General features: G+C 29.2%; 1 protein-coding gene across 4 annotated transcripts; it reads left to right on the top strand.

Annotated features, from left to right (window-relative positions):
• The first annotated feature begins 534 nt into the window (after window positions 1–534).
• Window positions 535–16,903, top strand: LOC143205859 (WSCD family member CG9164-like). Of its 4 annotated transcripts, none has more exons than XM_076418877.1 (6): window positions 535–563; window positions 1,772–1,964; window positions 3,160–3,406; window positions 6,580–6,831; window positions 8,163–8,376; window positions 15,155–16,903. In XM_076418877.1, the coding sequence occupies exons 2-6, from the start codon at window positions 1,833–1,835 to the stop codon at window positions 15,279–15,281; spliced, it is 972 nt and encodes a 323-aa protein (XP_076274992.1). In that variant the 5' UTR covers window positions 535–563; window positions 1,772–1,832; the 3' UTR covers window positions 15,282–16,903. The 4 variants fall into 4 exon arrangements, with proteins under 4 accessions (XP_076274992.1, XP_076274991.1, XP_076274994.1 ...); XM_076418876.1 differs by lacking the exon at window positions 535–563 and adding an exon at window positions 572–726; XM_076418879.1 differs by lacking the exons at window positions 535–563; window positions 15,155–16,903 and adding exons at window positions 572–726; window positions 10,172–10,320.
• The last annotated feature ends 7,900 nt before the right edge of the window (window positions 16,904–24,803 follow it).

Genomic DNA, 24,803 nt, shown 5'->3' with positions numbered 1-24,803 from the left:
TATTCCAAATGTCATAAAGGAAATTAAAAATTGGCCACAATGCATGAGGAAAGGCTTCATTTATATTACACATATTAATATTAAAATGCTACAACTCTTGTATATTGTTACATTTGAATAATCTTGAATAAAATTAGAACGCAGACTAAACTGTGCCTAACTTGTGATCTTGTGTAGTTGTATAGTGAGCACTAAATGGTAAAGGTACTAAAAATGCTGCTAACTTTGATTTTATTTCATTTCAATAGAGATTAAGTTAATGAGATAATACTTAGAAAATACTCTTAGATAATTACTTAGTTTTATATCGCTGCAGAGACAAATTGTGTGATAGTCAGCAACAATTAGTAATAATATATTAAGAGTAAAAAATTATAGAATTATCTGTTTTACATTTTTGATTCATAATTAAAATCATAATAGACAAAATAAACTAAAAATACAATCACTGATTCATTCGAAATCATCTACGCCACTGGCCATCGACGTCGGGCGTCGCAATGGACCGGCGCATATCTCGCACACCCGTAACCCAGATTCGATTTAGCTAGTTTGCTTTGAAGGTACGATTAATGTGAGATGATCCTACAAACTACTATATAATACGTGTTTACAAAGGTGTTTTAACAAACACTCAAAAAGTGAATGTATTATACATTAAGTGCAATAAATTAATATAATATAGGTTATTTAGGCATACCAATAAATAGCAAAGAAAATATTTTAGTAAGAGCATTTTGGTTGATGTAAACTATTAACGTATTATTAGATTTTTTTGTATTTAGTTATATATACATACATTTTGGTTCACTTCAGAAACTAACAAATTACTAAGTTTTTCCATTTTATTTAATTTTTGACAAAATTTACTTTTTTGTAAAATATTTTTAAGCTATAAATAATATATGTGTTATTAAAATTAAAACATTATTTCTATTATAGAACTTTTTTGTGTCAACTTTCTGAACAGTTAATATCCGGAAACTGATTAAATTATGATTAAAAATAATTTTCATTTGTCTATATTTGGTATATGAAATACTATTTTTGCGAATAGGTTATTTATTATTATTTGTTTTTACATATTGTGTTTTAACTTATAATTAGGGATTAATATGAATACTATAATTGTTTAATTTATACGAGTTTCGTTAATTTATATAGTGCTATTTCTCCCTAAAGTGTAAAAAAACTACTGTTAAAAAGAGTTTAACAAAACATTTTTGTGAGTATTTGTAATATCCAAAGAGTGAGTCTAGTAAGATTTTCTCGATTCTTTTGATTTGCAATTTGAAATGAATCTTAGTAAATAATGTAGTTAATCAGTATTAAATATTGTTAACCGTTCATTTATAAGTTATTATATTTATATAAGTAGTTATAATATTTATACTTATTTTTATATTTTTCTTTGATTTCATGGTTGCTTAATTTCCGAAATTGTATTTTATATGTATTTTAACAGTTCATCCACTAATATTTACTATTTTAAACTACATTAAATATACTACGTTGATGAAATATATTTTTAGGGATAAGGGAGCAATTGAGGGAATTTTGCGAAATATGCAATCTAGCCAAATAAAAATATAGTGTTGGGCAGCACTTTGTAAGCATCCTTAGCATGCATTGAAGTCCATGTTAATCGATACAGTTTTTAGTATGTGCTTAAACATGAATCTTATACTAGAATGTTTTAATTTTATAAACTATACACTATTTTTATTTTGATATTATTGATAATTCATTTAATAAATATTTTTAATTGCAGATTTTCAATTGGTACAATGTGAATCATAAAAAAGATATAATAAATGTAAGAACATGGCCAAATGCTCCTTATTACAAGATTTAAATTTTGGCTCTTGGCAAGTTTATTGTTATGCTATATAGTTGGAATTGTAATATTATCAGCTGTTTCTTTACATGGTTTTAAAAAGACGAATTATGGTCAAGGAATCAAGGTAAATATTAAACCATATTTAGTGCATATTTATTATTATGTTGTTTATATTTGTATATTATATACGATCTATTATTACATTTTCTCGTAAAATACCCTAAACATCTTAAGCAGTGTAATTCTATTAAATCTTAAATAATTATTTTTCTCAATTTTAATTTAGTATTCATCAGATCTTTAGAAATCTTATGACATTTGAAGTTATACTCTTCGCCCATTTTACAGTAATGAATTTAAGGAATTTCTTTAGGCGGAATTATGTTTCTTGGAAGACCCATTTACTTAAACTTAAAATTTGATACTTTTCATAGAAAAGTAATCTTTCAGACAGAACTGAATAACCTGTACATAAAATATGTGGAATATAGTCTTTATAACCCTTCTAAGCATATTTTAACAACTTGTTATGCCTATAACTTGTTATTATTTGTCGCTCGTAGTGTTTGTTATGATTTTACCAAATTACAATAAATCCGTTTAATTTGGCTTTATGGCTATCTAGTTATTCTTTATCTAGTTTTGTATCTAGGTCTCTCCTATTATATCAATTTTTATAAGAAAATTTACATCCTTTGTTTTTTTCTTTTCATTCAACATATAGAAAATATATTTCACAGTTTTCATTCAAAGTTGAAGCGATAGAACTGTCCTCCTACTGCTGCGATAGTTGCTGTTCGAATCCTACTGGGGCATGGGCGTACATTTATGTTTGTGATTAGTTCTAATTGTGATTGTCCAAAAGATAAAGGTGCAAAATATGAAAAGAAAAATTATAACAGTCACACCAGTAACCAGGCGCGGTAAGACCGGATGTTTTCTGGAATTATCGAAGGATTGACTGTGGTTTGGAATCCACGTTAACCAACAATAGGTCCAACCCAGATAAACCGTGGTCATTAAAAAGGATAATTTAAAATCTAACAAAAATCCTTTAATCCTTTCTGTAAATTTTGTGTTAAATGTTTTAATCCCAACTTATCAAAATAAAATTCCTCGGAACATTGTCAATGCTGTATAGTATAGCAAAAATCTACAAAGAGGTGAGATTTCATGAACATAAACATCGAAACCCTACTACTATTTAACAATAGAGGTCTTATTCGGATGCTGAAGAGACAGAAGCCCTTCGAAATAGTATAGTCAAGCTATTTGTGAAAAATATGCTTATTTATAACTGTTAAAATAAACTGTTTTAGTCTGGATTTGAAAGATCAATAAACCACCAAACCAAACCAATAGCTGGACGCGATTCCAGATATAACTTCGATTACAGTGCTGGCGCATTTCGTCCAGTTCTTAAGAAATCTAAAATCCAATGGTGTTCTGAGCTCAAATACATACACTCTGATGATGATTTACAGCTTGACAAGAAACCAGTAGCTTTAGTTAGTTTTCCGGGTAGTGGAAATACATGGTTACGATATCTCTTGCAGCAAGCTACAGGTAAGAATTATTCCATGTTTTGTATCTATATGTTGCCGAAGTGCATAATAATTATTGTTGCGTATTATTAATTATTAATTAATTAATACTTCTCATTGCTTAAAAAACATTAACATTTATTAATATGTAACTATAGATAATAACTATAAAAAATATTTAAAAACACGTTACAATACAATTATTTTTTAGTCATAAATATTTACATTTAAGTTCATATCTATTCGTTATTATTGATAGTGAAGGTTCCCTTAAAAAAACATCAAATCCAGGATTACTTTTGTACTTTTGTTTTAGAAACATGACTTTTGTATTGTATACGAAAAAACAAAAAACGTAAGTCAACCTATCAATAAATGTAATATATATGTTACAACATGTATATAATTATTTTTTAAACAGTAATTTTTTTTAAACAGGAACATTATTTATAGATTTATAATATAATTATTTTTATATTAAATTGTTTATAATATATTTATCATTATGTTTATACACAATATAGTAAACGATATAAAATTTAAAGTTAAGAACTAAATATTTTTATTTACAATGTCGGCCTTAAATATTTTTCAGTATTAACATAACAATGTATCACATAACATGTCGTATTATTTCGTCTTCTTTTTGGAGTTAATCCTGTTTTCTTATTGAATAGATATTTTGTTTGATCATGTTTTCTTATAAACATGTTGATATTCTGGTTTGTAGATCTAGGACCAATTATGCCAATGTTACTTTTCCTCATTGTGTCGTGCTCTTGTTTGCTCTTGTTGCTTGCAATTGTCATACACCAATGATATTTTTTTTGTCTTTCGCGGGTTATCAGTGCGATTAGCACTTGAGGTGGCTGATTGTAAATTTGACTGAATTCGACGATCTAAGTCTTCTAGTTGACATTGATGTCTATATTAAAAGTAAAGAAAGTTTTCGAGCATTAAATTTGTGACTAAATAATAATATATGTGAAATACATTTACAAAATATACTTTACCATAAGTCGATCACAATTAGTATAAGAATAGAAATTACTGCTAGCATATAGTTTTGACATATTTGACATATACATCATTACATATCACTTACTAATTTGACATATCTAATTGATTATAAATATTGACTGATTAAGGGAATAAATAAAAGTATTACAGCGAACATAGTTTTACAAAAAAAGATTACAATTAAGTTATTTTAATAAATAGCTTAATATATATACTGAAATATTTGTTTAGTTTGGTGCTAAATCAATAAAAAGATTACTGAAATTCTACCAACCCCAAAAACAAAGGTTATTATTACCTATTACGACTGTGGAAATGTCTACATAGGACAAACACTTAAAAATATAGGCGCACCAAGAGAGGAAAATTGCAATGCAGCTTATTAAAAATGAGAAAACATCGATTCTTACACAACATGTAAGAATTACTTCACGTAGGATTGAATTGTACAATACAAAAATAATAGCTAATATGATGCATAAAAAAGGATTATAAGAGAAGCTATTGATATCGAAAAACAACCCAAGAATATCAACGCTAGAAATGATAAATAATATACACTAACATACCATATAAGTATTACATATACCAGGAGTGTAGAAATCTTAATAGAGATTAATACAGTTTTTCAAGAACCACAGGTTTTCCTATCAAACTTTTTCCACTCCAGTCCGAGTTTTCACTAAAAATATAATTAGTAGTCTTGTCTATAATTAATATAAAAATCAAAAGAAGGCGACCATTAAATTGTCTATAATTTATTAATAAATAATTAAAAAAGTTAACAGAGTAAAATGACATATATAAAATAGCTGTATAATTCATTGTGTTAACTAATATATTTAATACAATTTGGTTAATCAGCATCATGTTTAATTTTAAATTATTATTTTTTCTTAATACATAAATAATACAATTTTAAAATTACTCGTTGCATTACTCTAGCATGTATATCACAATAAAGAACTCAATTAGGTACTACAACCAATAATCTCTCTCAACTATGACTATCAATTTATAAATCAACTATAACTTTTCAAAACTTAGGTCTATAAATTATGTAATTAAAATGTATATAATGTTTAAAATATTGATCAAATTATTGTCAATATGGAAATTACATAGTATGCTTGTAGTTTCTGCATATTTTAGTAACTTCATTCATTTATCATAAAGCCCATATTTCTTATTTAAAATATACATTGAAAAACAATAATTATAATAAGTTCATTTGATAAAGAATAATTTCTTTGCCAAAATTTTTAAATAAAATTGCATGGTTAGTGTTTTATTACGAAATCCATTTTCTGATAAAGCTTACAAATGATTATAATTTAATACCAATAAAATTTATAGGAAAATCTTAATAACTATTAAAATAACCTTTGGTACAATGATACTATGTCTCCAGTACCATATCAATTAGGATAATTTCTTAAGCAGGAACATTTTCCTTAGCTGTTCTGTATTCACCAGATATCAAAGTAATCGACATTTTTTAAAATTCAAAATGGAATGTTTTTTTTCACAGCTGAATACAAAAATGTAAAATTAATAATATGATCATACCATTCTTATTTATTTTTTATACAAACTGATTATAGCTATATATAATAGTTTCAATAAAAAGGGAATAACCAAAAGTAACACAAAGTCTTAAACAATACTGCATATTTGTCTTAATGTCCGATTTATAATTGCTCTGCCGGCACTTTGCAGTACATCGCTATCAGATTTGAGGTTGTAATGTAAAATTACATATCAGTGGCCGATTTACGTATAACAGAAACGGCGAATAATCCACCGCGTAAGAGCTGGAGATGGCAGGGCGTCAGCCAGGTCGATTTAAATTAGAGCCTAAAATATTTGTTTATATGTTTTGTATCACCGATCTGACAGTTTCCTGGCTGCTTAATTTGTGCGACTTTAGTTTTACTGGAATTTACTTACTTCTAACGCATATTACACAAAAATGTTAGGCCCATAAATTATTCCTCCGTCTAAGTCTTAGCAGAGCCGACTTTGCTTCCATGTTTCCATCAAAAAAGTTTTCGCTAAGTCTAATATATAGGTATTGATAAATACATGCGTATTTCCTTCATCTGTATACCTATATATATATATATATATTTATTTAAAATAATTATACAAATAATTTATTCAATATAATTTTAGGTTATTACACTGGTTCAGTGTATAAAGACTATGGACTTTTAAAAAATGGATTTCCCGCTGAAAGTATCACCAATGCTTCTGTTTTGGTTGTGAAAACTCATGAATGGGGTGTAAATGCCAGAAAAATGTTTTCCAAAGCTATTCTTTTGGTTCGTGAGCCCGAAAAAGCAATTCATGCAGAATTTAACAGGCAAAGTGGTGGTCATATCGGTTTTGCATCACCAGATCGATATAGAAGAACTAATGGAAAATGTATGTATATAGATATAGTAAGTTGTACAATATTTTTGTGCTCGATACGAATAGCGCGTTTTATCGATTATCAGATAGTCGATGAATACCTCGCACACTTATTTTGTACCATTTCAATATCGATTCTTCCTTATTAAAAAACCTTTTATTATACATCAATAGAGAGACAATTCAAAAGGTGTCTTTAGAGAAAAGTTTCGTAAATGATGGTATTACAATTACAGCTATGCGAGTAATTTGATTGGTTAGTTTCAATTTTCATTATCAGCACCTATAAAAAAATATTTAGTTATTTGCTATAAACATATTTGACATAAAGGTGCGTAAATCCGTTACCATCATATTACCGTTATCATCACATGATTAACCCTTCTTTATCAATTGATTTCACATGTCTTGAGTGCCTTGAATTCCATAGGACCTATTGAGGTTCAATTATTTTCGTTTCATTACATTGAATATAAATTCCTCATAATTATGTCATAATTATTTGAATAGTCTGCTAAAACATATTTTCTTAAATATATTACCACATTAAAATTTTGATGCTATTTTAATAAATATTTTTAAAAGGCTAATAAAATTTGACACTATACGAATATTGACTACATCAAAATTAGAATAAAATATTTTTATAGTGTAGTGTTATTTATACTTATAATTTTTACATTGTTCCTTTTGAACACACTTTGGGTTATACTCATGCTCTGGTCAGTAAGTATACAACCTGACCTATGTGAAAAATAGGTTAATTTCATAAAAAAAGCAGTTTATGTTTATTTATATACAAAAGTTCGGTGTATATAATTATATACATACGAGGTAAACACAATGCTGAATCATACAACACATATGTTTACTCTAGATACGATCTGGGACGATCATCTACCTATTTCTTTAATAGAGCTGGAAACTTCTTGAAAGGAATATGTTGATTTTTTTCCATTCTGTACATCCGGTACTTAATACTACTTATAAGGAATATGCATTATAACAAACTAATTTTAATCATTATTATTTGACGAAATCGCAGAAAAATGCTAAACGTATTTCTGAAAATTGAAAAAATCACAACACTTTATTGAAAAAACGGCCCATAGAAATGAAATGAACCCACCAAATGATTTTGCGGGACTTTTCATAGACATTCAACTTAATCAACAAAATTGACAGAAAAGGTACTTAGTGTCATCTAGATATTGGGCGTCGCGAAACATTTCTCCGAAGTTGATTATAAAGTTGAATCTCATTTACTCTGAGAGTATTATGGAATTTTAGCATTATACTAAGCAAGCATTAGAAAGAAATATTTCAATATAAATTTATTTTAGATTGGCAACAATTTGTTGATGACAAACTCCGAGGTTGGCAACAACTAAATATGGACTGGCTCTATAATTTCAGTGGATCAACACATGTGATTTTTTACGAACAGCTGGTTCATAATACCGAACATACATTAAAATCTGTGATAAATTTTTTAGGGGTTTACGTGCCTACTAAAAAATTCAATTGTGCCATTGAAAGAAAGGAGGGAATCTACAGGTAAATCGAGTTTAAATACATTTCAAATATTATAAAAATGTTATTTCTTAGCTTATTTGATATTTTTCCCTCAAAAATTATAGTTCCTAATATCCCAACAAAATGCTATAATTTTAAGATTTATTGGCGATTAATTTACATTTTTATCATTATAATGCACAATCATTGGTTCTTTGCGACTTTTTCATTATGAATTTAACTTATATCATTTGCCTGATTTAGCACCGCCAGATTTTTGGCCGTTCTCTAAACTTAATAACTGTTTTGAGGACATCATTTTAATTTTGTTCATCATCGACGGAAAAACATTGAAAATAATAATAATAAGAAAATGAAAGTGAAATTCCCTAACGGTTCGAACACTAAAATAGACATTTGTATTCAAGGAGGATTATTTTGAAGGGGAGAAAATAAATTTGGAAACATAAATAATCTGTTTGTTTTTTTATCATACAGCCAGTAATATTATTTTTGATCACTGTTGTGTATGGTATAGAGATATTGATTTTAGTATGACAAACTCCCATGTTCGTTTGAAATGGTATAATTTAGGCATTTATCAGAGTAATTGCTAGCTCGGGTTCAATGATAATGCAATGAATATTTACATATTTTTATTGTGATTATATACTATTGAAAAAGCAATGCAAAAAGACGTTTTCTAAATTGTATTTTGTTGAATTACATTTCTGTTATCAATAAAATTTTTCCGAAAATGGCTAAAATTGTAATAATTTTATATAACCGTATGTAAACGGTCCAGTTTGTTTGAAATGCTGAATTAACAATTAGTTAAAAGCAAGGATACTGCCAATATGACCATAGCGTATTATAAAATAATTTTAACAAAAAAATTGAACCGACTTCAAAAATTAAATAAAGAACTCTAAAAATAAAAAAAAATTAAACCGAGATTTTTAACACAAAAAAATATAAAAAATATATACATAATGATCGTTCTAATAAAAAAAAACAAAAGCCTTATTTATAACCCACTATAGACACACAAGCTTTATAACTACCATAATCTATTTATCTATTTACAATATTATTTTACTACACAATATGATCTAAAAAGATCATTTTGAAGTCGATGCCGAGCAACAATTTAGATTTGTTTTGTTCACAATTTAATTTTGAAAACCCAACCGAACCTAGTTATATTAATTTGGTATATGTCACAAAATTATATTATTATTTTTGTATTGTTTGGGTAGTTAAAATAATTTAGTAAATAGATAATTAGGTTTAGGTAGATATTAAGCTAAATTGTGTGTATATAGTAGAATATAAAATATGTGTAGTACATAGGTTAAATAAGGCTTTTGTTTATTTTTATTTAGTTTTTACAACGATTATTATGTACATATTTTATTTTAAAATATTTTTTTTTGTGTTAAAATATAAGTTTGATTAATTTTTTATTTTTAGTGGGTCATAAAAGAGAATGACTTTCTCTCTGTTACCTTTCATAATGCAGTAATAGCTTCATTCGGCTTTAACAGCTCGCAATACACTCCATTTTGCTGATTCCACCAATGTATAGCAATATTATATGCCGATATGCGAGACACTGGCCTGAATGTAGATGGTTCTCCTGAAATAATCAGTTTTGCGTTTGGGATGTCGTAGATTTTTTTCATCACACAGTCACACACTCTGGAAAGCTCTTCTGTTTTGCCTGGAAATCTATGAAACCAAGGCAGTTAGAAATGACATTTACAATTACAGTTACTTCAAATTATTTATTGTTTACAAATGACAGTTACTTCTTGTTGGCATTTCTCTTTTTTAGATTTTTCTCATAGCACGTAAAAGTCTAAAGGGTTGAATCATTACTTGATAAGCTTTCTGAATACCCTTTAAGAGTTTGAGCTTGGTTTTTGTCCAATAAATCTTGCTATCTATATAAATGAATTGAAATGAAACTAAACCTGACAATGAAACCGATAATGTGGATATGTCAGATCAGCATCACCATGCCGTTCTATAATGGTGGGTACAGACCTGAATATTCGGTCACGTTAGCATAGAAAATTCAAAATACCCACGAGCAGAATTGTATTAGACGAACAGTTTAAGCCGTAAGTATTTTGCTTAGTTCCAATGTTTGCCCCATGACTTTCAGTGCTTGGCGACAAACGGAATCTTGTCCAGGGAGCCGCGAACCGGGTTAACAAATTAGAAGGGGAATGGGAAAAACTGAAGGGATTATGAGTGACATAGGTTTTGATTTCGAAAAACACAATTTTTTCTTTGTAATATAGTTATTGTTACAAAGATGTTTATGAATGCAAAATATTGGCTTAATATCCAATGATAACGATTAATAATACATATAATTAAATAAAAACTTATGGAATAGGTCAAAATTAAAATTAAATTATTTATATATTCCTTGCAAGACCCTTGTTTCTGAAATATGACATAATATTTAACTTAATAGATTTTTATTTTGCAAAAGATATCAACAAAATTAAACCTATTATAAAAATAAAATAATGTCTTAAAAATATGAATTATGTTTTTCTTACTTTTCATTGAATCAAAGGGAATTGTATTTATGAAAAATAATTTTGTATTCTTTATATATATTGAAACTCTTCACAACTGTTGAAAAAAAAGATGTTCAATAATAATGTCATATAAAATAATTATTAATAACATAAAAAATTAAGGTTACCAAAGGTTGTTGGAATATTATTTTTCAATATATTATTGTTCGGAGCATACATGAAAGTTGTGTAAATGCAAGAAAGGTAATCGAAAAAAGTTTATAACAATACAATAATATCATATTACTACTAATTTTATTTAACTCATAGAAAAACATTTAACATTTACGTAATTTAACGTTTAAAATATATCAGACACACCAACATGTAAAAATAACCACACTGTATTTGATAATTGTGTTTTCAGCTTCTTTCTCATTCTTTCTGGTTATAAAAGGTATTTAGTCAAAAAGATTTTTCGTGACTACCATATTTTCTACCGAAAGTGTAGAGTTAAACCCATTAAATACAGTAATTTTAGAAAAGCGTCACTAACATTTATAATTAATCTTGAGACATTTGTTGTCATATTATTGCGGATGTTATTGACGTTATTCCTTTTTTCCAATATTTTCCAACATATGTCCTAATGTGTTTGTTAGCAAGTTTATTTGTTAGTTTATTATTTTAAAAAATACTAGCATAAGAATTTCTTAGAAGGACTGTGACTGCTTTATGAAAATCATTTTGTGCTCACTGTTGCACAACACTGTTAACAAACATTTCATCTTCAAAATAGTAATAAAATTACCAGAATATAACCATATATCACGCAGAAAATATAAATTCGTAACTATCTGTATAATTTGTATTATATTAATTGCTTCTATTGTTGGTGGATAAATTACTTGATGATTCCATTTACAAAGTTTGTGCCACCAAATAGAAGCAATATTTTTAATTTATGGTTTTATTATGTCTATCTCATGGTGAAATTTCCACATATATTTCACATCCTTTTCCCTTTGACCAGAATATATCTTTTGATGTTTGAAATTTATTCAGAGATCTATATAATATATATATATATATATATATATATATATATATATATATATATATATATATATATATATATATATAATACTAAAGTTGTGTAAATATAAAAGTTTTATGAGATATTATAGCATAATCCTCATCGAATTGGATTTCAATCTTATTGATATATTATAGTATTTCGGTATATTGTGCCTGAAAATTATGGGTATAAACTAAATAATACGTGCTTCCGAACCAAACGATGAAAACGAAACGAGTCTTTCCGAAAGGTAAATTAATTTTAGACATTTTGATACTTAATAATATCATATAAAAATTATTGCCATACTGAAATAATTTAAATATCTTTTAAAAAATAAAAAATTATAAAAATATGTGACAATTTTTTAAAATTAATCTCTTAAGACTTCAACAATCTGCCCATGGGCAATAAGTATTATTATATGATTTTCGTTACACAATCTATCCTGATATGTAGAAGATCGCTTCAGTAAGTGATCTGCTGTACAAACTTATATTCTAAATCTTGCTCTAGATACTATTCTAATTTATTCGAAAGTCTATTCTAACTTATTCTAGAGATAATTATATCTCATTCTATTTGTCTATTAATCAGTTCGTATAGTAGTATGCGTTTGAGCCTACGCACACTTTCATCGCGCATATTTAACTGTTTGGTGAGTGCAGTGGGATGTACTCACAATTTTTCAGAGCACTTCGCATTAACACTTCGAATTACACTCGTTATGGTTTCCAAGGGGATATCGCGCTGAATCAGTTTGTTGAAGACGTAATATGGGGCATCGGCGATGACTCGCTACACTTTTTTCTGGAACCTCTCAAGGAAAACTATGTTAGATTTGTTATCAGTACCCTGCAGTATAATACCATAGGTCCAAATGGGTCTAAGTATTGACTTATACAGCAATACCTTGTTATCTAATACATTTGGTTTAGTTTAAGCCCAAGTTCTTTGCCTTTTGTCACTATATGTTCTTTCCATATTAAACGTCGATCAAAATGCATTCCCAGATATTTAACGTTGTCTGCTGGGGGAGTTTATAATTATTCATTTTTACTGAGGGACAAGTTCTTCTACAAAGGGTGAATGTCACATGGGTACATTTTGTCTCATTTGCTTTGATACGCCACGTGTTCAACCACAATTCGACATTGTTAAGATGAAGTTGGAGGTTTCTTGTGGCTGGTATTGGATCCTCGTGTGATGATAAAACCGCTGTATCCTTAGCATATGTTGCAACAGTATTATTACTTGAGGTTGGTTGGTCAGCTGTATTCAATAGATATAGTTAACAATGGGCCAAGATCACTGCCCTGTGGAAAGCAGGAATATATTGGATGTAGGTAAGTGTATTCGCCACCAATACTCAATGAAATGTGAGTTATGATCAGTAGTTGAAAGTGCATACGGGGCAAAAGCTTTTTCATGTTATCATCCAGTCCAGTGTGCCACACCTTGTCGAAGGTTTGAGATATATCGAGAAGTGCAACGGAGCAATATTTTTTACCATTTTAGGTTTTTATTAATGTTGTTGACTAATCTAATAATATTTCTTAAGAAAGTCAACTATGTTATTTTCTTCTGTTGCGGACATTTCAGACGGGTACGGATTAAATACTGTTTTTAAGTGTTTAGAGAAAACTTCCGCTTTATCTTTATTATTTCTAGCCAAGGTAGTGTTATCAATTTTAATAGATGGATTATGTTGTGAGGATTTTTAATGTTGTTTGTTATTTTCCAGCGAGAATATTTAGTTGCATCAGTTGGCGTTAAGTTTCTAAATATTTTTAAATTTCTTGATTTTGTTCGATATTTATAAGCTCTTTCAGCTATTTTGCTGCCTTGTTGAATTTTTTTTCATTTTCTGCTGTTCTAACTTGTTGCCATGTTTTTCGCGGTTTTCTCTTTTCATCAATTTTTGGTTTAATAATGTCTGGCAATTAATGAGATATTTTAGTTAATCCTATTAAAAATAATTAAAAATTATCCATTTTTAATTAATTTAAAAATTGAATATATTAGAGAGAGTGAAAGAGATCATATGTCAAAAGGTCAGCTTACCTAAAATTATCTCACAAAAACGTTGCCAGCTCTTGTATTATTTGGTCTCGCGCAGAGTTCGAACCATTCGCTTTATTCATATCTGTACCCACCACTAGACAACACTTAAGAAAATATACGCCCGAATAAAAGACAATTTGACATAGGTTTATGAAGTTTTCAATATAAGTAAACTTTTTAATATTAAGTCTATTGTGTCGATATTTTATTATTCCAAGCAAGTAGTGACTATATTTTTTCATCATTCATTTTCATCAAACATTTCTTGATTATGTTACTTTCTGTTTAAAATCAATGGTGATATTTAAACTTTAAAAAGTAATTCAGTAGATTTATCACTTACTTAACATGTACGATTTACTGTATCTTTTTAAAGAATTAATAGATTAACTATCTATAATTAATTAGCCGGTTGAGTAGCCATAGTGGTTAAGGCGACACGTCGCTCTGTCGCTTAAGGCCAGGTGAAAAATGGGATGCAGCTTAGTGAGGTGACGCAGCAATTAATCGAATCTGTGTGGATTTAAAAAGTTTTGTACGATACAAGTCATGCAGACTATATGAGGATTAAATTCTTTAATTAAAATTCTTCATTAAATTCTTAAATTAAAGTAAATTCTCCGTGAGCCATTTTTCTTTTTAGATTCAACTTCTCAGTTACCTTTTACTAGGCATATAGGAGATAAGCATTACCATTTCAGATTCGATTAACGTAGTCCCGGTTTGGAAATCACAATAAGCAAAAAATCACTAAAAAATCTAACATGTTGACATGTATAAAATCCATATGCAAGTTATGCAACGTATAGGGTTTAAACCAACACTTTTAAAACCTATTTACTTTAAGTCAATTTTATTTTACGGAAATAAGTTGCGAATTACTGGAGCTACCGAACAAACAGTACTGACGACAACATATACAGTATAATCTAAAGTAAACGAGACCCATATAATGCAAAGAAATATCTCATCACATTTATTAGAATATTCAACGCCGTATTCGATCGCACTATATAAGAGGTAGTAATTTTATATTTTATCTTTCATTATAAGACGTTATTGCTGAATCTTAATTAATAATATAATGCTTATTACTGTAAAATATACATGTTATTTAATGGAAATATTATTTTATTTTTAGGAGGAAAAAACGTGTGCTAAATTTTGATCCGTTTACTAATGAAATGCGGATTAAAATTAAAAACGTCCAAGAAAAAGTTTATGATGCAATTTATCAAACAGCAGCACCAGAGAAACGCAAAAGATGATAATTCGACTGCGATCTTTGATACTTCAATACATTTAACATTTTTACGTATTTTTTTAACGTGGAATATCCTTTCTTTGTTATTTGTGATAAATAATGCATGTACAGGGATGTTATACTTTTTTAGATGAAACGAAATAATTATTACGAAACCGGTTTATTTGCCAATAAATAGTACAATTTTTATATAAATTATAACTGGTTATTCTGTGGCATTAAATTGTTTTCTAATTTTGTAGGTTGCTATGTAAGTTTAGCTAAATAAATGTAAATATAACCAAGTATTTACTTGTGTAGGAAATCAATAGATATTATTGTAAAATGCTCATGACTAAACAATGGTCATCTCTAATGTTTTCCAATAAAATAAGTTTTAAAGAAATATACGTTAATTCTAGAAAATAATCATTGCTGAGATTAATAATGATGATACTCACGTTGTATTCATTTATACAACTGTGCAATTTTAAGGTTAACAATTAACAGAAAACCTAAAATAAAATAAAATAATAAAAGCGACATTGTTGTAAATTAGAGATGAAGTGAGTAGGGTAATTTAATTAAGATTCTAGGTCGAACATTGGGATCCGGTTTTACCTGCATTTATATTACGCAACGAAAAAATAAGAAATAGCTCAAAGAACACTTGATTTACCACATATTACATTATATATTCACCGAAAGTTGTTTTAGCCCAAGTCCTTGGTTTCAGTTATTTATGGAAGTCATTCTTTCTGTACTGTTCCAATGATATGGTAAATGAAAATAGTTTTTATTAGAAGTAAGAAAAACGAAATAAAAGGCAAGTGAATATTATTTATGTGAAGATAGTTGCAACATGATGGTGACTATGATATTTGGTGGCTAATTGATACGAAACAATATCTATATTGAACAAAATGTCATATTTTCCATTCCGATCTTTGTAGCAGCATCTACAAAAAAACTACTAAAAGTTGGTATTGTTTATAAAAATGAGCAACTGTCTAATGTTTTGTCAGTGTCGAGAAACTAGTGTTCATACAACTATTTTTACATTTACATTACATTTACTTGGAGCAATGATAAATTGAATGATTTTATTAAAAAAAACTTTAATTTATTGATATAATTTGCTTAGGTTTACCAGCAGGCCAGATAGACCAGATATTGGATGTTTCTACAGAATAGAGATCTGTCTCATCTCTATTGTAAATATGATTATTATTAGATTATTCATCACTATTTAAAAAACAATTTAAACAAAACTACTTGAAAACAAAAATTTAAACTATAGAATACTTTAAATAATATAAAAAAGGAAGCTTTTATACTAAACGTGTTAAAATAGTGTATTCGTTAATTAATACCTAGCTTATATTTAGATTTATTTTAAGTTTATAAAAAGTTTTTACAACGAATTCACCATATTAGCAATATTTAAAATGGTTCTCAGCATTGATTTATTTTTGTTGTTTCGTTATTAATTAAACTGAAAGAAACTATGGTTGTCATGAACTTGATTTCGACAATAAATGTTTAAGTCAATTGATTTCGTCTGTAGCAACGTATTGTAAAGGGCCTATTGTGCTTGACTTTTCTATATTAAATAACTGTTCTTACAATAAAGTGTTAATAAATACATTTATTTGTTTTAATCTAAATTATTTAGCAACTCTTGGTATGCCATTAATATTAATTTAGCAACAATATAGTCAAAGACGAATTAATGCATATAAAATGATCTCCGTATTGGTGACTCACTGGATTATTAAATATTAATTTGATAAGTACTGACAAGAAACTTTTGAAATCTAAATTAGCTACTTTTAAATGTTAAATGGACCTTTAATGAGATATTTTATTGTCTTTGCTAAAGTGTTAATAATTACTCTAAGTAAAATTTACCCTTGAGAACAATTTGGGTTTTATCTAGGTCAAATGCTTACTCTACAGGAGCACATAGCTGCTGAACGAAAACAACATGGAATTAATTAAACCAAATGTATTGGCTCGTAAAACGCAAATCGAAATGATATTTAGACAATTAGATATTGTTTTATAAATCAATTACCCCTTTAGCTCTACGGAATCCAATTCAAGGGATACTTCTAGCAAAAATGTTATAGACCTTGGAACAAGATTTAGAAAAAAATAGTTTTACACCCAAGATCACTTAAAAATATATTTGACTCTCCTAAATAAACTAGGCCTATCTAAGCCTAGGTAAGTATAGTAATCCGGTTGTTTGTGCTGCTGCGAGCGCCGGCCTGACTCTTCCCATCGATGCCATGTATCCCCATATTTCTACGCCATATAATTTTATAACACTGTCGCATATTTGACGCATGACCTCTGACGCTCTGGGGTTGCTTCCTCTACGCAATGTGCCCCAGAGCTGGCTCATCACCTTTTCCGTTTTCCTCCTTAACAGCTGTATGTGCTTTACATACTGCTATTTCCTATCGATTGTTAAACCCAGATAGTTTATTGTATCTTTGACATGGATGATATCTTCACCGAGTTTGACCGTTGGTGGCCTGCTATTTTTCTTGCTCTTCAACCAGCAGGCCTCAGTCTTTTCCTTATTGTACTCTGCTCCTGCCTCGTCTACCCATCTTTGGCAATTTCCCCAACAGTTGTTCTATGCAAGGTCCAGTCTATTTCTGATGTTTTTATTGCTGAGAGCAATCTCTTGATTGTCCGCGAAGGCCTGAATTCTTATTCCACACTCCCCTACTTCCTATTTAGAGACTTTGCGGAACCAGCTGTTCATACCCAGTAGCCAGAGCGTCGGCCCCAACCTTGACCCTTGCGGAGAGTCCTTGTCAAATTCCATCATCACCTGGTTGTTGATTACTGTCCTTTCCGTCATGAAGCTGGCTATGGACCTTGCCATTTTATTCGGTGTTGCTCCATTCTAGTAGATCACTCACGGCTTGTACGGTTGACCTGTTTTTCCTGAAACCTTACTGCCTTGTATCGTGTAACTCCATTTTCTCCGCCATTGCCTGAAGTCTGTGGTTAAGCATTTTGTCTAGTTTTTGTCTAGTACTTTTCCTAGAGTTGATAGGATGCGGATGGGTCATTCCCCTCCGTCGCTTTTGTTTAACCAGCATAGTTTCGCCTTTTTCCATACCTTGGGGAAGTATCCCGCGTTGTAGCAATTCCTGTATAGCGTCCTGTGTAGAGATCCAAACATTTTTGATTAAGTCTAAAATTGTTTCCATAATTTACACATAGGCATTAAGCCAATTGATAAGTGAACTTAGAAATTATTCTAAAAGATCTTCGGTCTTACCCAGCTTAGTAACTGGCATGACTAGAATATTTTCCTTGTCGGATTTTATATACAATTATCTATGTTTTTCTAATAAAATATATGAGGCAAAACATAAAATATATACAGAAATAGACAAGAAAAGTTTCCAAATAACTCTGCTTTTATTTTATGCTTCTTGGGTCTCGGCAGGACTGTTATTTAAATTGAACACTTGGCCAAACTCATGTAAGTGCTCGAGTACGTATTACTTATTTAATTATGAAAATTTCAGATTATCATTTTAGTAACCGGAATTGTTAAACTAGTTATAAACATAGTATTAAAATATATTACAGACCTTTTACTTAATAATGTACAATAATATAAAAATACAAATAAAATTCATATATATTATTTGCAGTTATATAATATAACATTTTTATTTTGTTTCCAATATTATATCTACCTTTATTTACCTGTATATTCAATTTCTACCCTATGCTGCAGGTATATCGTTTTATAACAATAATTAATTTTTTATGATTAATATTACCTTTTTGTCCTCTTTTTGGTCTAATATCAGTTTATATGTATTGCCTCTGTATGGAATCGAACTACGAAGGTATCAGAGCCAACAATTGGCTTCCCTATACCAGTTTTCTGAGTAACAATCTGGGCCAAGAACCTATGTACCAGCTGTCTCAGAATCAAAATATGATGACCAATTATAAACCCAAAAATATAGAGCGTTCTAAGAGACCTATGAACACTTTTATGATTTGGTCCACGGGAGAACGAAGGAAGATCTTATAGAAAAAAAGCTCGGTGCCAAGTGGAAATCATTTAGTCAAATTGAGAAAAAACTATTTATCGATGAAGCGAAACGATTGTGGGTTATACATTTGAGGGAAAACCCGAATGATAAATACAGACCGAGGCGCAAAAAAGCAAGACAACTGGAAATGTCGCGTATATTGTCGGCTAGTCATTCTGATAGAGCGACATCGACTTTTGAACTTAGTTCCAACAGAAACACGATAGTCGTTCCCAGCCCCTATCAGCATAAATATGGCGGTGTATTTTACGCTCGTTGTGATACGATGCAACAGCCATATATTAAGGGTGGTTGTGGGACTTGCGGCACCATCACTTTCCCTGAAGTATCGCCATCTGGTATACAGCCCACCGGGCCATCAAACGTGGAGCGTATTTGTGTCACGTCCTCTATTCCTTAAGGTTCGTCATCAGGTATGCAAGAGACCGGACCGTCAAACGTGGGGCATATTTGCGCCTCTACGGCTTTCCCTCAAGAATCGCCATATGGAATGACGCAGTCAATTTAGTCGGGATACAGTACATAATCTGAACTGGAGCAATTTTATATAAGTGAATTGATTATCACATTCTGTTCCAATCTATAGAAAGGCAGCGTTTCATTTTGTCGCAGAATTCAGTGAAATCGGGATCTTTGGCGCCCATAACGCATATGTAAAAGTCATTGTTTGGGGCTGCTGAAATTGTATACCAGGAGTTTTGAATATTAACGGATATGCCACTTTCATTATTAACGAAGATGTTAATTTAAAATAAAAATAAATGCAATAATGTATGGTGTTTTGTTAAGAATAATGAGCTTTTTTATATTTAATATACAATGATCATTGCTAAAACAAAAATATATCTAGTACTTATAATAAAAAATGTTAATTTCTATTAAAAATACTAATTTCAACATTAGTCTGCAACAATATTAACAGGATCTTCATATTTTTTATTAATGTAATTATTATTAAAGTTTTAAGCAACGTTAATATTATAGAATAATAATCTATCGTGAGCTTGACGTAATTTTATTAAAAGGAAGAGCGAGCTCTTGTAATTCCAATCTAGTAACACATTCCAAATAAGTTAATAAACTTCTGTGTAACTTCATTCTCAGATGAGTTGCAATTATACCATATTTCCAAATTGTTGCTGATATAGATATCCGAGATAATAATTATTACAATTCAACTATTGATTTCTCAAATGATCCAAAATCTTGTTTTGAATTTTTTTTCGTTACGTAATAGCCCGAAATCTAATATCGGAAAGTTATGAGTTGTACATATTCAAATATATTTTAAAAAATTCAAATTGTTTATAGCGTTTAAGTACAACATATTACTTTCGATACTTATAAGGCAATTCAAATTTTGATTGACTTTGTTATTATTTACATTTACCTTAATAATTTTGACATTTTTCCATTTGAACACATGTTGGTATATACTCTGCCCTATATTTTTACAACCATTGCATATGCTTTAATAATAAGGTAAAATAGGATAACATTCTTAATAGTATATATTTTTATATAAATACAAAAGTTGTATTTATATAATTGTGTACATACCGGGTCAAAACTATGTACACTTGCTTAATCCAAATAATTTAAAATGTTTGCATAATATATCTATTTATTAAACAGTCTTAAAACTTCTTTAATGGAGAACAATATCCCATTCTTTTTGCTTTCTATATTATAAGGATTATATATTATAAGGACGTCATTGTTAATATAATTTAGCTCCGAAAGTACCAATAAAATGGAACTCGAAATAAAAAAACAAGGGCATCGTACAAATGATATTAGTTGATATAACTAAGCTAATATCTTCACTTTTCATAGTGCAGCGGTCCAAATACACCAATAGAATAAATAGAAGAGGCCACTGTAGCGACATCTAGATAACGGATGTCACAAAATATATTTCTGAAATTGCCTATAAAGTTAAATCTCTATTATCTCTGGGTATGTAGTTATATGGTTTTATAAAATAAACCCTTTCGAAATTATATATGAAACTATAGTTTTATTTGTGTTGTGTATTAATGCATCTTCAAATTCCAGTCCTAGCATATCAAACATAAAAAAAAATGCTAAACTTTTTCAAATATATGTTTAAAAAAAAATTGGTCTTAAAAATTATTAGCTCAGCAGCTTTAAAATGCTTCCCATTTTCTATTTTTTATTTAAGATAACATTGTTGTAATGCTATAGTTCTATGTAATATTTAACAATGCCGTTTGCACAATGCTGAACCACAGTGCTTACAGTTCCTAGTTTATTTTCCAAAAATACGATCTCCATACAAGGCTTATTATAACAAACCTTGATTAGTAATTTGATCTTGCCTAAAGAATATTCGACTTTATGCATATCATAGCTATATACAGATATCTTCATAATAAAATCTGTTCACTATATGGTGTTAATTTTATTACTATATACAGCATAAGTACTATAATAATATATTAAAGTCTTATTGCAAGTTTTGCAGAATTTTAATAATCTTAATATACTCTACATTCATATAATCGAATCAAAATGACTGGCAATTTTCCTGCTGCAACTATAGAGGTGGGTTCTAAAGCAGCCATGAATTTGTGATTGGTCCAAATTGTGTTTGAGAATTGAGAAAGAACAACAATCCAAGTCACGCCAGTAATCAAGTTTGGAGAAACTATAATTCAGAACCCAGGCTAAGCAGTAGATCATATTTCAATGTTATGAATAATTTCCATTTGCCTGCATTCAAGTTCTTGGTTTAGACTGACATGGTAGATGGGTATATATTAGTGTTGGGAACTATCGACTGAAATCGATTATTGACTATTTAGTAGATAACTATTTTTTGCTCTCGACTGTTTCAATCGCTATTTTTGGTTCGACTGATATTACTACGTTTTACCAGTGACTCTTTTCAGTCGCTATTTTCGGTCCGACTGATTTTATTACTATTTACTATCGACTTTTTCTGTCGTGTACTTTTTGTTACTATTTTTGGTTCTACTAGTTTTATTAGACTGATTTTTAATGTTCAGGATCTGTCGTTCTAGCCGCGACCTTGACAAAAATGTACACAATTTATGGCTACATAGATTTATGTGTAATATATATATAGCTTTATGAAATTGAAGAAAATGAAAGTGCTGCTTCACTTAGACAAAGCACCGTGTCATAAGTCAGTGAAAACGATGGCAAAAATCTACGAATGGGGCTTCGAATTGCTTCCTCACCCACTGTATTCCCCAGATCTGATATCTGACTATTTCCTGTTCTCAGATCTCAAAAGAATGATCGCTGGGAAGAAATTTTCGTCAAAAGAAGAGGTGATCGCCAAAAGTGAGGCCTATTTTGAAGCAAAGGACAAATCGTGCTACAAAAATGGTATCGAAAAGTTGGAGGTTTACTATAATTAGTGTATTACCCTTGAAGGGAATTATGTTGAATAAAAAAACTAATTTTGCCAAAAAATGTGTTTGTGTGCTTTACTATGGTAGACCGGGGTCTTTTCAATTGATCTCTTATATGTGCTTATATTTTCTAACGGTAGTATAAGCGAGACGGACATGTACATATTCCTTCACGTACTAACTTAAAAAAAGTAAAGGAAATGAATAATTACTGAATACTACTTTTAACTTGCATTTAATCATTCCATTTTAAACGAAGTAGAATTATTTTTATATTTTAAAATTCTGTGAATCTGTAAAAAGTAATGGAATAATAAGGCACAAAAGTCTTATCGTATATTAATATGTTTATTGTTATTTTTAAAGAATATATTATAACAAATATATACAATACAATAGAACCTAAACTAAAGATGCACAATAACCATAAATATGAAATAATGATTAAACATATACCTAATAATAGACAAAAAAACTAATTCATGACATAATTAAAAATAATCCGGCAATAACTACTAGAGCTTTATTAAATAAAGTAAATACTTTGATTATTATTGAACGGAAATATTTTTTAACAAAAATCGAGAGAACAATCGAAATATTACCTATTATTGCCATAAAAACAGTTAAAAGTATTTTACCATTTAAATGATGCTATATTAATCTACAATATATTGTTACTTACACGCAAATTACCAAAAAAATCATAAAGCTATATATATATATTACACATAAATCTATGTAGTCATAAATTGGGTATATTTTTGTCAAGGTCGCGTCTAGGATGACAGAGTCAGAACATTAAAAATCAGTCGAATAAAACTAGTAGAATCAAAAATAGTAACTAAAAGTACACAACTGAAACAGTCTATAGTAAATAGTAATAAAATCAGTCGGACCAAAAATAGCGACTGAAACAATCGAGAGTAAATAGTAGTTATCTACTAAACAGTCGATAATTGATTTCAGTTGATAGTTCCCAACACTAATATATACCCATCTACCATGTCAGTTTAAATCAAAAACTTGAATGCAGGCAAATGGAAATTATTCATAACATTGAAATTACATGATCTAAAGTTGATTTATCCTTGAATTTTTATTTGGAGCCGCTTTACTGCTTAGCCTGGGTTCTGAATTATAGTTTCTCCAAACTTGATTACTGACGTGACTTGGATTGTTGCTCTTTCTCAATTCTCAAACACAATTTGGACCAATCACAAATCCATGGTCGCATTGGAACCCACCTCTATAGTTGCAATAGGAAAATTACCATGCAACTCTTATTCAATCTTTGTAATTCGATTATATGAGTGCAGAGTATATTAGGGTTATTAAAATTCTGGAAAACTTTCAATAAACTAGATGTGCGATTACTTGAATACTTTTAGGTATAATCTATTACTGAAGATGATTAATGAAGAGTTTAATAGATTGTTATAGTATTTATGCAAGGTATATCCATCAATTTAAATGTGTAATGAATGTATAATGTGTTAATATAAATTACCACTAGGCATCAACAATGAACATATTTTATTATGAAGATATTTGTATATAGTTATGATATGATACGCAAAGTGGTCATTATTAATCTATAAATTATTCATAATGAAAAGATGAACTCTCGCGATATTCTGTTATTTTCGTATTAGAAGATGCATTAATATACAATACCAGTAAAATTATAGTTTCAGTATAATTTTTAAGGCATTTGTTTTATAAAACCATATAACTACATACCCAGAGATAATAGAGATTCGTTTGAGTCTGTGTCCTAAAAGCTGGAATATTTCAATATTCATCATAACTCCGTACGTCCATATAGGCTTCGGTATTTGCTTATATAATAACAATTTATTATATACTGATAATTGCGATTTTCTTCCAATTCCAGTTCCTTTCTTTTCTTCTTTATATGTACCTTCCAGCGAAGTTTTGCATCTAGATTCATTCCGAGATATTTAGCGTTGTTGCTATATTGAATGATGGTATTATTTAATGTTATTGGTGCTTGTACGGTCTGTTTATAGTTGGACTGCA

Source organism: Rhynchophorus ferrugineus, unplaced genomic scaffold (assembly GCF_030347505.1).
Source record: "Rhynchophorus ferrugineus isolate W39M unplaced genomic scaffold, kcgeb_rfMv2 rfM18, whole genome shotgun sequence".
NCBI lineage: Eukaryota > Metazoa > Arthropoda > Insecta > Coleoptera > Curculionidae > Rhynchophorus > Rhynchophorus ferrugineus.
The sequence above is the reverse complement of the archived record's forward strand: the minus strand, read 5'-3'. Positions and strand labels throughout refer to the sequence as shown.

What these genes read in the sequence shown, in the direction of transcription:
- LOC143205859 (XM_076418877.1), top strand. Translation starts at nt 1,833, where the DNA reads ATGCTCCTTATTACAAGATTTAAATTTTGGCTCTTGGCAAGTTTATTG. An exon ending in ATTATGGTCAAGGAATCAAG is followed by an intron (nt 1,965 to 3,159) that starts GTAAATATTAAA and finishes AAACTGTTTTAG; the next exon opens with TCTGGATTTGAAAGATCAAT. An exon ending in AGAAAGGAGGGAATCTACAG is followed by an intron (nt 8,377 to 15,154) that starts GTAAATCGAGTT and finishes TTTTATTTTTAG; the next exon opens with GAGGAAAAAACGTGTGCTAA.